This window comes from Lytechinus variegatus, chromosome 7 (genome assembly GCF_018143015.1).
Source record: "Lytechinus variegatus isolate NC3 chromosome 7, Lvar_3.0, whole genome shotgun sequence".
Lineage (NCBI taxonomy): Eukaryota > Metazoa > Echinodermata > Echinoidea > Temnopleuroida > Toxopneustidae > Lytechinus > Lytechinus variegatus.
The window spans coordinates 23,937,426-23,951,682 of record NC_054746.1 but is presented as its reverse complement, the minus strand read 5'-3'; the positions used below and the strand labels follow the sequence as shown (position 1 = coordinate 23,951,682).

At 35.5% G+C, this 14,257-nt stretch overlaps 1 protein-coding gene across 1 annotated transcript in view; it reads left to right on the top strand.

Moving 5' to 3' along the window:
• The first annotated feature begins 795 nt into the window (after nt 1–795).
• The window catches only part of LOC121418806 (sodium/potassium/calcium exchanger 3-like), a 34,487-nt gene continuing 21,025 nt past the window's right edge, over nt 796–14,257 (top strand). Inside the window, exons 1-2 of the mRNA XM_041612953.1 lie at nt 796–996; nt 13,124–13,200. Coding sequence (XP_041468887.1) covers nt 933–996; nt 13,124–13,200 — 141 coding nt within the window. The 5' untranslated portion in view covers nt 796–932. The remainder of the gene's footprint in view (nt 997–13,123; nt 13,201–14,257) is intronic.

The following is a 14,257-nucleotide window of genomic DNA, read 5'->3' as shown; positions in this document are numbered from 1 at the left end:
CATTGCATGACAATACCTGTGTACAAATATGTATCCAAAATGCATAAATATTTATCTTCAAATCTTCGAATAAAAAGCAGTCATCTACAGTTGCTTCATCGTTGATTTTTTTCCAGTTTTGGTGTGAAACGTAATCAAATTTTCAGCACTAGAAATGGTTTATCTCTAAACTTTTACATTGAAAATCCCATAGACCTTGCTAATGGCATCCTTAAAAGATGCTTAAAATTCCCCAGAGGAAGATGCAAGCGAGCAGAACCTTGACCTTTTTAAAAATTATACTTAATTTTGTGATTTTGACATAGAATTCGGAAAAAAAAGATAATATCTTACCATCTTCCTTTCATTGATTTCCTTTTCTCTCACATTTGGTAGTAGAACTTTAAGGTACCCCGATCCCTAAGCCCTCTATCTTGACGACGGTACTTCATTGTACTATATAGAACATAAATAAGAAAATAAAGGCAGAATCTGAAATCTCTGTAATCAGAAGGGTGAGAATGTAATTGTTTTCCCCTTACTAGTGAATTATCAGTTATCCTTTTCAACACATGTTTATAGACAATTAAACTGAAATTTAAACAACAACACATAGTTTTTCCGTTTGTGTTTGGTGAAACCCTCATTCCATGCGTCAAATTGGGGTTTTCATTTTAATTCGTTACTGCGTTACTTTACCTAAAATCTATAAGCTATTATCATTATGAATGACTTCTCAGGCCTATTAGCTTACCTTTAGAAATGCACCAAAATTCTACATTAAAAAATGTATAAACTTCTCCTTTTATTTTGCAGTTGGTGGTTACAGGCATCATGCCGGAGCTGACTTCGCAGCCAATGATGAGCTCAAGATTTATGACGATGTTGGAACTGGTGATCAAGGACGTGGTCGATTACGGCGTCGTTTGCTTGCTGAAACATCGAGTCCTGGCATGGACTATTTCACCGATATTACCAGCGGCGTCCACGAAGTGGAGATGAACTGTACGCCTTCAAGTAAGTCATTTAGTAAAAAGATACTTTTAAATATATGAGAAATTAAGTTATGAGGTTTTTTTTATCAAAAATTGTTAATACCGCAATGAGCATAGCTGTTCACATGATTTGTAGCCGTTATTATTTTGAAGGATGACGAAACTGTTTTAAAAAAATGGCAAGTTCTTCACTATATACGGATTCAGTTCTAAAAGGAAAGGAAAGAGTATGTAAAAAACGATGGGTTATCCTGCTTTACATATGTGTTATGTGTGTGTGTGTGAGGAGGTGATAAATGTAGAGAGGGAATAATAGAAATAAAAAATATATACATACATATATATCGACCATCTCTTGTTATCATCGATCAGAAAATAAATAGCTAGCACAATGTCCAAAGTTGTAATGTATTTTATTTTTCGATTATCGGAAATGATAAATGCCGAATTGCTATATGTTATGTAGATAAAATCGATACACACTCTCTTACATACACACACCCACCCACACACCTCTACACACATACGTATATAGGGAGAGAGAGAAGGGTAATGTAGCCAGTTTGATTATTCTAGTACGGTCAAAAATAGTGAACTATCAGACGAATGACGTATGGCTTCACATAAATACGTTGCTCACTTATTCGTGTTAAAGCAGGTGCATAAAACCAAAGCAGGAAACTTAATCATTGGTAGAATAAAATCACGTTCATTACGAAACCTAATTTCATATTACGCGAGTGGAGAAGACTGGGGTTAACGATATTTATACAGATGCCGCATTTTTTAACAGAGTTGAAACAAGGATGAGCCTATAACATTTCATACCATCTCCCAAGCCGGATGCCGGAGGATGGTGTTTTATTATCGGGTCATCTTTATTCGCTATCCCTCCGGAACAGTAAAGCTCCGATGTCACATGATTGCGCACTCGTCATCGCATTTCCAAATTAATGATTGTTACTGTCAGGGTGTTACTCTTGGAGAAATATAAGGAATTTAGGTGCTTAATCGTTTGTAAATGTCGACTTTATTCTACCTCTATCACTCAATTTACGCCTCCTCCTGCATCTCTTTATCTAAGGCTTACAGATATTTGTTTTTGTTTGAGTTTTGTTTAGCTTATCTTTCCCTCACGCTTGCCTATCAATCCTTCCATCTACTGTCTACACAGGCTTTTTGTCTAGCCATCGATTGAAGATCCTTATCTGTCTTTCACTTCCTGACAAGTCTGACACATTAACTCATTCACAACCTCTATCCTAAGGCTCATCCTCTTTCACATTCATATTTTTTTATGTTTCCATGTTCGTATTGTTTGTCAAAGAACACTTGAGCAAACCTTGTTTATTTCTCTGGAAGTTGATGATGTCGTATTCATCAACTTTTATACAGATTCAAAACGAGGTGTCAGTATTTTGATGTAGCCATCGTCCTATTTTATGTTGTGGGATAAAAGTGCAGGAACGTAGCATAAGATGGCATGATACTTTACTAGATGGCAGACCCGCTGGCTCGTTTTCAAATTCTTTGTACTGCTGAATGGTAAAATGCGACCCATTTTTTTACAGTCGATAGGCGCCTATTCAAGTTTGATGTTCAAATAAACATTGTACGTTAATGATAACTTCAATCGTCTTTCTGCAGGAATAAAGCACGGAAAACGAATACAGTAAACATATGACATATATACAATGCAATAAAAATACGTTTTTTATAATTGTAGCGCAGACCTAGATCATTGCTTTACTTTAGCCATGGTTCAAAATATCCACCGATATGTTCATATCTTCTCAAGACGAGCCTAAAAAGTTCAGATCACCGTTCACCTGTAATCTGATATGGCCGCCATTTCCCTGCGCAAACAGAATAAAGAGGATGTACAAGCACAGAGGGCAAGCCATTGCAAACAATGGCACACGAAACTGTGTTTTCTCTTCAGTAATGTTTCCTTTAAAGGATTTCCTCTCAAGGGGTTGCTTAGAGAGAAGGAAGATTTGAAGCGAACATTTTAAAGTGATTAGATTTTTTATGAGAATTGAATCTATGTACGATAAGAATGGGGAGTTGTAGGACTAAGATGGCAAAGTATTTTTAACAAAGGTCAGTCAGAAACAGGAAAATGGAGTGAGAACTAACTTGATTAGCTGAAAAGATTGATTACTCTTATGTAGCCCTATGTATTAAAAAAAATGAATTTACAATTTTTTTTAGCGAAAAGAATCTTTAATTCATGTTACTGTGAGTTCTGAGAATGAGCTTTCAAGATGAACACTATGTAAGTGAACTTAGGCATTTTAGGAATTTATGGTGGAAGAAAGTGGTATTTTTGTACAGAAGATACCTTTATCACTATAGCATCATGAACTAACAGACATGTGGTAACTCAGTGAGAGGGAACACTCTGTTCCAGCTGCCTGTTTTAAATTTTCTTATTGTCATTTTACCGTTTACAAATACAGTGTTAATTTTCAAAAGAATCTATAGTCCCTAATCACTGTAGCAAAGTGCATAGTGCTATGACGATCAAAGAAAAATGAAGATGAATGGTTTGTCAAGATTCCGTCTCCATCACGAGTCTTTATTAATTGCAGTATCGTTTATTATTCCAAGCTTCCTGTGTACATTGCTGCGTCAAAGAAAAAAAATAATCCCTTGAAATGAAGCTTTACATACATCATCCCTGGATGAATTTGAACATCAATCATTCGCACGTGAACGAATCGCTAACAACAACGTCACGTGATGTGAAGTGAACATGGAGAGAATCCAGGGGAAACAGCTGATGTTCTATTCAAAGAAACCTCAGGGTAATATAATGGGGGATTTCATCGAAGCAAACAAGGGAACACTGCACTGTGATTCGAAACAAATGATATGGTTTTCCCCTATTTAAGTAACAATGTTAAAGTAACAACGGTTGTAGAAAAAAACCTTTAGGATTAGAAATTATTGGGTTTTAGCTAAATAGTCAATTCATACCCACTTCCTCTTCCCCGTACATGTACTTTTTTCTCGATCATTTCTCCCCGTTCTCACACTCTAAAAACACTGAGTAAAATTTTACCCAATATTGGGAAGAAAGGGAACATGCATGTTTGCTGGGTATTATTTTTACCCATGGGCTATTTCAACGCAACATTTCGCAAAATTTACTTAATATCTTTTTTACCCAACCAACATGCATGTTCCCAATTTACTCAATATCGGACAAGCCTTTTTTCAAGAGTACATTTATCTTTCTTGGGTTATTTACCCATTAAGTAATTTTATGTTTATATCAAATATTATAAGTCCCCCTTTTCTCTCTTTCTTTTTTATATCGGTTAAATCCATTGTCTCTCCATTTGATTCATATCCAGGTTTGTATTCTTTGTTTATTCGCTTTGATCCGAGTTTATCTGCATATTTTTTTTTCATTTTTTAAAAACACATTTGCAATATTTTATTGATAAACGTAAGCCAGCAGAGATAAAATGTACAAGATAAATATCTATAATTAGAAGTGCTTTTGAATAATCCGAATAAAAAATACTACCGTCAACACTCTAAAACAATAAAGTTTAAGGTTTATATCTGGAACACTGGAACCATTTTAGTTTGAACGATAAACGCAAATTATTATTTCAGATCCCAGAAGTATTAAGACGAAATAACAAACAAAAAATGAAACAATGATGATAATAAAGGCTAAAAGGTGACGATGATTTATTTATAATCATTTTGGCGATGGTTCATCGCACCACGGCTTTTTTTCGCACAGTTTTAAACATTATTTTCAGATACTGATGAAGAAATGTTTATCGGAACAAAAGCTACCTATTTCTGTAAGAAACAACTGAGATGACTCTTAAAATTCACCTAATACATCCGCCTACGGTGGTGAATTTATTGGATGAGAAAAAAAACCGATTTAAATGTCATGATTATTGGGTAGACTTAATGGAGTCGAGAAAAAGTATAAGAAAATTCCCATCTCAGCTTGCGGCGTGTGAATTGATTGGTGAAATTTGTTTCAAAGATGTATTAAATAAGATTCTTATATATTATGCTATTGGTGGTTGTTTCATGAAGGTCACGATTACGTTATTAGTATTCGCTTTGTGATTTCTGTTAAAATCTATCGAATGAAAACGATGTCGCAGGAGAAATTCCGACGGAATAATGTTACTAATTTCGTTACGTAACTCTTACTATAAAATTGGTTTTTAAACTACATATTTTGAGTAGTAGCAAGTAGATGGAATGTTGAACATTTCTTGAGTAATTGATTAAAAATAAGTTTGATCGGTAAATATCCACCTAGTCTACACCCGCTCCGCTTGACTTACTTTCCGTTTGGTATCACCTATCATGATCTAATCGTCTACAAGAAGTAAACAATTCTGTACACAGAATACAAAACATACACTGCAAAAATTCCGGTGTTGATTTAACACCAGCCCGGAAGCTATATATGTACACACCAGAAAAGTATTGAAATAACACCAGTTTTGAATCGAACCGATGCTGTTTTAATACTAATTGTTGTTGTAAAAACACTTGGTGTTAGACCAAAACCAAACTGGTTTTGTTTAACACTTCTCTGGTGTGGACATATATAGATTCCGGGCTGGTGTTAAATCAACATCGGTTTTTTTTTTTCAGTGTGATCATTGTCTTTGCCATTTCATAAATGCTCACATGAATGTAATATTGTCCAATCTTTTTCAGAGAGGAGTTACGGTAACATTCACTAACAACAACTTTGCTTTATAACTCAAGAATTTATCACATGGAAGGCGGTAGAGTTTTCATTTTTGGTTGAGTTTAGTTTACAAATCACCCAAACATGGTCGTTTTTTAAGATTATCCTCTGTCATATGGTCATTTTTTATTGTTGCTCTGTTTATATCAAATCATTTTATCATTTGGCCATCAAATGCATGATGATATATTGAGCCATTATTCTCCAAACACCAATGTTCTGACCAACCTCTTAGCATGAGGAAAAAGCGATATATAAGAAAATAAGATATGTAAAAGAAAGAAAATATCTTAAAAATTTACGCTATATTTTCACAATTTAAATATTATCAGAACATTGACAAGATAGTATCTTTGGAGAGAGTCTGTTTTCATTTTCATTTAGAAATTCATTCTCTTCATAATCGGCTGAATAGCCCTCTTCAAAAAAGTGAAAATGCGCCTCAAAGGGGCATTTTGTGATTATAATGTATCCATCCTCAACTGCATTCCTTCACTTTGCCTCTCTCCACCCAGATGTTAAATGGTAGAATGGCATGAATGGGGAACCAAGTTTACATTGGGGAAAGAAAACAACAATTGTTTATGGCAAGAAAGAATCTGATGACCGGGGTAATCTCTTAGAGACGTCGTCGGGATGTAAAAAAAGAAGTTCTTGCAATTAATATCACTATTATTCATGCATTGTGTTAAACTTTAATTTCATGCAATTATGTAGACCTTGCGTTTCTCATCTCTATGATGAGAACGATAATGGCATGCCAGATCAATTAACATTGTTAGAAGAAAATGAAACACGTTCAATTTGATGAATATCATAAAGAAATTTGTTTCAAATTTTGAGGTAGGCAGTATGTTGAGGCACTCAATTTATCAGTCTCTTATTTTTTCTCCGAGGGCTATAATAGTCAAGTGGTGAGCGCACTGCGCATGACCACAGGGGGTAGCAATACCCTGGATTTGGCCGTGACATTGCATACAATCGGTACAAATAGTCACGTGACTACCATTTTCCTGGGGACCTCTTTGAGTGGTTAGTTTCCTCATCTGTTGGTTTCTTGTGGTACACCCTCTTATTACTCGATACTAAGCACATGACTTGTTTATTGCATGTTTAATTCATTCACTATTTTCAATTCGATCTTATAAGTAGTCCGACGTACATGACTGTACACTGCAAGAGGTTTGTACGTCAAAATAATTGTTTAAAGACTTTGGTTATTACTCCATTTAAGCAGATATTTAGTTCCGTTATCCCTGGGATTCTGTTACATGTTCATGAATCAAAATTATGCTCCATTCCATTAGTTGCATCTTTAAAATGACGAACTGTAATGATCAATACTTTCGGGACAAAACAAAGCCCATCGTTGAAATAAAAGAAAAAGTTTTAACCTGTCTATATAATTCAGGGAGATTATTAGTTTACTGGTATGAGAAAAACGGGAAATTGCACTTTTAAATCGTACTGAGCCTTTACCCCCCCCCCCCCTCACACACACATAGAAATATACAACAGAATAGGTATTTCCCAAAAGAAATCCACCAAACCTAATAGTATTGAAGCACGATTTAATTGCTGGCTGTTCGAATAGGGGGGCAAGTGTCTTGCTTTTGTAATAAAAACATGTAAATTATATTTTACTCATTCATAGATAGAGTAATTAAGAATGATGTCGACAGATTAAATCGTCGGTAGCCATACGAAGAGCTGCAAATAGAAGCGTGAAATTGCTGTAATAAATCGAATTTGTTCTATTGCCCGTAGTTCCTTAAGCCTCAAGGATGGTAAAATGAAGTCGGTACCTCGTCTCATTTCTGTTGACATTTGGATTTTGTTCGAAGGAAGAAAGAACACAGTTTTTTTTTTCTCATTCTATTGGTCTTTGATTATCCATCACTTGGAATTGTGCGAAAAATAAAGATGCACTGGTGCATGTTCCACCCCTATTGTTGATCATTATAAGGGGTACCCACCCTGATATCAAATTATTTTGAATACATAGAGCATGCACAGAAAAGGAAAAATATGAATTCGCTGTAGGAATATGCGAATCCCTTAATGCCATCGAAAGTAAATTACTTCTTTTGGGGTCGTCTTGCCACTTTTCATTAAAATACCTTTGCGCCGCCCCTGCAACAGAGTGAAAACATACTGCCAAAACAGCGAAATCTTTATTAATCAAAAGCATTAGATATAAGAATGTTACGAAATTCGGCAGTTTTGCATTATGATGAAGAAAACTCTCATTACTGCAACATACTTTTGAATGCAGATTAGTGAGGCGTAAAATTATGTTTGAATTATGTGCGTTATTCATGTGAAATTACAAAAACAAAATGTTTTCGCCAAAACTATAGAACAATATGATTTCTCATGAGATCATCACCATCAGTAACATAACATGATATGAAGGTGACAATGTTAAAGAATCTATTGAAAAAAATAATAACTAAGTCTGCATATAAGAAACTCGCCACAATAATTCTAATCTTTGGAAATAGTGGAGGTGATTTAAGTCGGACAGTGCGCTTTTTGAAACACCCGTATAAAGCGCCCTATAAATGTTATTATTACTAAAATTGTTATTATCATTATGATTATTAGAATATATTTGGCTGTGGCAACTATCATATCGTATATGTCCAGAGACACACGCACATTTTGTTGTGGCTTCAATACCATGTTTAAAATATAAAACACATGCTCTCTGGGATGAATTGTAAGGCAGTAAGACATGAAGACACATGTCCATGGTCTGTCCAGACGTACAGATATACATTCTTAACAATAATCCAGTTACACATCCGCCAGTTCACACTCACAAACACATTTTCACCACAAGCACCTTAACACACTCGCACACACACCCACATAATCAGGAAAATATCCCGCATCCATGAACAGGGATTTACTGTTTGATTGGTCATAATCATCTCAACCTTCGTAAATTTATCTTATTTCGAGCTAATTTCTACTGAACGGAATAGCACAGCATTACTGCAGTGCAAAGGCGTTTTTTTATGCTGGGTATTTTTGTATTTTTTATTGTGTATCTTTGCTCTACTTAGGGTATTCCAATAGATGCCGGAACGAACAATGTCAAAACAAAAACATCGGAAAGAGGCAAAAGATAAGTGCCTGGGTAAAGACCTTTTAGTGCAATTATGTGCGCTAAATTATATTATGGCAGGGTTCAGCTAAGCTTTCTTAAAATATGACCAAGATTCTATTTAACTGAGCACATTTCAGTCAATCCGTCACGATGTACTGGATGGATTCGAGATCGCTGAAACCAGGCAATCAAGCGGACCATACTTCGTCAAGTCAAGGACATGTAGCGTTAATTTATTAACAATTATGAATCTATAATGCTACTAAGAACAAGATCGAATATGATTGCCGTGTGTTAGAACAGTGATCCAGTGTTTAACCATGTATGCCCTTGTGGTGAAACGAAAAGGCGGTATTCAATTTCTTCTGTCGTGCTTTATCGCGAAGAGAATAGTACCCAATTCTTTTCGCCAATCGACCAAGCGAAGAAGAGCAACATCTCAGTTCACTCATAAATCTTTGTACAGCTCTTCAACAACAAGGGCGTGAGCAAACATAATTCGGAAACCAAGACTCTAATTGGGGTGTCACTTTTTGGCTTTTTACAAGTCAGAATTTCCCATTGATTTGTTATCTTAGCTCGCATATTTAGAGGGGAGAAGGTTTTTAAACCTGTATTTTCTAAACAAACGTGGTTAAATTGTAAATGAATGTGTTTGTTTTGTTAATTACAAGCTCTGTGGATATCAGTAATCCTCACATCCTTGTTTCATTCATTGCTGAAAGTTGATGTTTTATTTGAATGTCAATACTTAAATTCTCTAAATGCGTTCCATTGCTTGCTAGGGAGTTTTGCGGGATTTTTATTTTTGTAAAGATCAGTACACCCTGTGATGTGCAATATTGTCAATTAGATTTCACACGTAGGCGTTAAGCCACTGGAAAACCACTTTTGATATAACGGAGAACGCCCCCTCCTACATTTTTTCCGAGGGACTCTGTGTAGCCAAGGAGGCTTACCTTCGTCGGTCTCGCTAGCATCTATCATGTTCGTTGTTGGTATCATTATGTGGCATTTGGTATGTCATGTGTGGGTTAAAAATATTCTTTATTATGTTTTATTCAAAATACCAGGGACTTTGCTAAAGAGAAAGAATGAATAAACATGTATGCACAGGCAATGGCAGAGAACGTTGATCGGTGGCGTTATTACATAGTCAGAGCATGCTGAATGATGGACTAAATCTAATGGCGTATACTGTTAGGTTTTCGTAACGGGATGTGAGGGGGTTGGGGGGTTGTAGATCGTCCACACTGTTTTTATTGAATATCTGATATATATATTACACTTATTTTTACGGAGTCCGCCGAACATTGTTCCTGAAATTATCATAGTCATGTTGACACATGCGCTCACAGTTTGTTGGACAATTCTCTTCGTTCTTTCGTTCATTACAAGCCATATTTTTCGTAAACATACGAAAGTAATATAAATAATCATTTATAATCGAAAACGAAATGATGGAAATGCTTTTTCATGCGACATAATTGAAAGGTTTACATCATTTTTTGGAGATGCTCTGTCAATTTCATTGTAATTCTAACGATGTTGAGAAAGACAAACCTAATGGAGGACTGATTTATCCTCATTGAGATAACCGTAAGAAAATGCGATAGAGATACAGTTAAAAGAAACAAATTAATAAGCAGATACAGATGAATAGAAAAGAAATAATAAAGAAATTGGTAAATGAATAAATCGACAATGATTATGTAATAAACTAAATTTATCATTGTTAAACAAATATAAAGATACACGACGAATGAATTAATAAATTAAATTGGTATTGGTATTTATTTTCCATATCACATTGTTTAAAACAATACAAGGTAAATGTATGTACAGAAAAAAATACAATGAAATGGCTGGATAGACCCACTCAGCTTTGTGAATATAATCACGCTGTCTTTCCCGGGGTCCAGAACATATATAACAAAAGTTTCTGAACATGATTAAAGAATGAATATAGAATTGTAGAAATACAATCGTAAAAAGATATATCCATAAAGAAATAAATAAGCAAATACATATGGCAAATGAATATGCCATGAGCTACACTGCTGAACAATTCGGCGATGGAATCATAAAATAATTCTGCCACCCCAACCCCCTTCTCCCGCCTTCCCGCCAATCTCGTCAGGTGAAGGTATCATTTGATTGTTGGAGGCAGTAATGAAATGCTAGTAATAAGGAAAGTCAAGCATGGGTCAGCGGCTCCAGCTGTGGGGCATGGCTTCTGTGTCAAGTTTCTATCGTGACCTCTGCGGTATGCCTTAGATGGGGAGGGGGTGGGGTGTCAAGCGAAAAGGGGGCAATCATAGGATGGTATATATCAAAACGAAACGTATAGGACACCCGCACACTGACAGTGATCATTTAGTCTACAAAACTTTACACTGTGTCACATAGCGGACGAAGATGAAGTAATTGGCCCACCTGACTGCACCCCCGCCATACTCTTAGATTAGCCTACGCCTCGGTCATTCATAAATTTGGTCAAGATTAACTTCGCATTACATGCCACCTTTGATGGCTGAGTACAAACTAATCAAAAGAAAAATTAGATTAATTAGAATTCCTAATGGGTCAACATTCTCTACGCAGCAGATAGAAATGGCTTGTGGTATGTTCATTGGCCTGCAGGCAAACCTGTCGGAGTGATATTGGTTTACAAAGTCGGTGAACTCATTTCATTACATTTGTACACTATTAAAATCAATAATGTACAATCAAATTTCGATTGATTTAAGTTAACAACGTAGACATGAAACAGATAATTGGTTGAAACTTAGACAGTTACGTTTCGGGCTCGGATTGCGGGCTCTAGTTTAATAAAAAAAAATTTAGTAGGATGGATTCGTTACTTCAACATCTAATGAAGATCATATATCACATGATCAAGAAAAATGTTAGGAAATAGCAAGTCATGGAAACCATTTGAACAATTTAAAAAAAAAAAATTTGGAAGCACAGTAATTGAATCACGGTATATGAATGCTAGAACATCGGTCATATTATTATGAAATTGTTTATCACCTTCAGTCTTTGGAGGCATAGTTTTCTCCGTGCCCAAATCTCTGGGAGAGGAATGACAGTTCTTGGCCCTCTAGATATTTGTCTAGAAGGTGCCATCCAGGGTTCCGTTGCGTACAAGTTACTATTATGGTAACTTTGCCATCCAATGGTACCTTTCTTTGAATCCTTTATTTTGATTGGTAATGAGCATTGTTAGTTACCACTGGATGACAAAGTTACTATAACAGTAGCTTTTATACAACGGGGCCCAGAAGGCATACGATTCTAATAGTCGTTCACATTGTTAAAAAAAAATCTTTGATTGAAGTAGGTATCCATGCGTATGAGTTAAGCTCACACGACAGCTCTCGTCTAATGAAGGCAGTCATAGGTGTCAGTGGGATGTTACTTCCCCGAATATGTAAACACGTTTTCATTCTTACTGGCAAAATTGTTTTTCTTCAGATACCATTTCGTGTGTCTTGAGTACATAGATTGACTTTACTCTCTTATAGTATCGAATAACCATGTGTGGATACACAGCAATCGTTCTATAAATGGTGCACATACATGGACGTCATTCGAAACGTATTATCTTGGCCCAGAGTGATCAGAGTATATCTTTGTTGGGAGGTCTCTGATGTATGATTGCATTCTTTTTGAGTGATCTCGGTGACAAAGTATGAAATAAACTGATAAAATAGTTCCAGGTTTGACCCCATGCTACTATACGTGCGTCATAGGGTTTTCTTCTTTGATCATCGACACATAAAGCCACAGCGATTACTCAAAATTTATCAAATAAATTTACGTTCCGATAACTAAATATTGCACTGAAGCACATTCTCTTGTGATGCGGTTTCTCTTGAGACAGAATGAGTTTTATTAAAAAGGAAAGAGTCTTCTTTTAATTCACTTTTTGAAAACATGAAAAATCAATTACCGACTATGAGTAAGGGCATGCATTGATCTCTGGAAAGGCCATCAGATGTTTCAATTCCCTTTTCAGCTGCTTTCACAAGATACTGCAAGATATTAGTTATGTCCATATTAATGGGTGAGTTTGTAATAGTTCATGGCTGAAAAGTAAATTGAATATACGTGATGAAATGGGATCCAATATGTCTAAGAAAAATTGAAACCTTTATCAAAATGAATAAAACTATTTGCATTTTATCTTTGTTTCCAAAATTACTGTCACAAAAAATGTTCAGTCGTCATGTTTGAAGCACAAATGGCTTTTAAGAATTTATGTTTTCCTGTATTTTCCAGCTATCGAGGAATTCCCTGGGGATCTTTTCACAGAAGAACAACGAGAAAAAGGAGCTTTTATTTTACATGCATTATGTGTAAGTATACATTTGTTATTTTAGTAAACTTATGATTTATACATAGATATATTCTTATATTGGTAGATATTATGGGTATAAAGTGAATTTTTTTTCGAATCACTGCTGATAAAAGCTGCGAATATTTGTTTAGTTTTTGGGTCCACATCAATTTCTCATAAAACGTTGATATCTGTATGGAAAATTCTCTATGGTTAGAGCATCAATAATATCAGAAATATGATTTATTCCATGTATTCTGAATTACTTCGAGTTATATAACTTTAATAACTAAGGTAATTACTTAATACATTACTAAGGTTAATTACTTAAGTACTATTTTTAGAACGAAAAGCAAATTGTTTGTCTTTTTCAGACAGTATATTTCTTGTTGGTTCTTAGATGTTTCCTCTGCCGTTCGGTATTCGTAGAACCAGAGATGATTTGCTTTCCAGAATAGATCAACATATGTTTGCAATGTAATTGTTGGTTGAAGCATGTTTAGGCTGTTACCGGCTCGTACGAATGTCAAGAAGACATTGGCATTACGTTCAAGTGATCTACCAGATTGGATCTTTAATGAAGTAAGGGATCAAACGACTAAAGTCAATTGACACCAGAAACCGTAATGAACCCAAATGACTAGATGTACCAATCTCATCCTCCTAGAAATCTAAATTGATTGACTGCAGGCCGTACCAGTAACGTCACATTCTAACGACGCAAACACGTGTGACATTTCATATCCAACCCTAATGTTAGGTCATGGGTGTATCACGTGACCTAATCATGCCTCTGCGTGTGTGTCTCCACACGAAATTGTCTTATATGATTACCTCCATCTTCATGTATTGCAATTGTTTGCCTCTTCAACAGTGAGGATGATTAATTTATTGGCGTGATGTACGGGGTTTGCATGAGTTCTTTGAACTTCTTGAATGGAGAGTCAATATTTAGCGGGTAGTCAATGAAATGTCATACTGCTTATTTGGCATTCCAATACCTTGATTGATAGGTAGATCATTCGGTGTTTAGGTTAACCGGATTGCTCTGACTTGTCTAAAGGCTGTTGTAAACT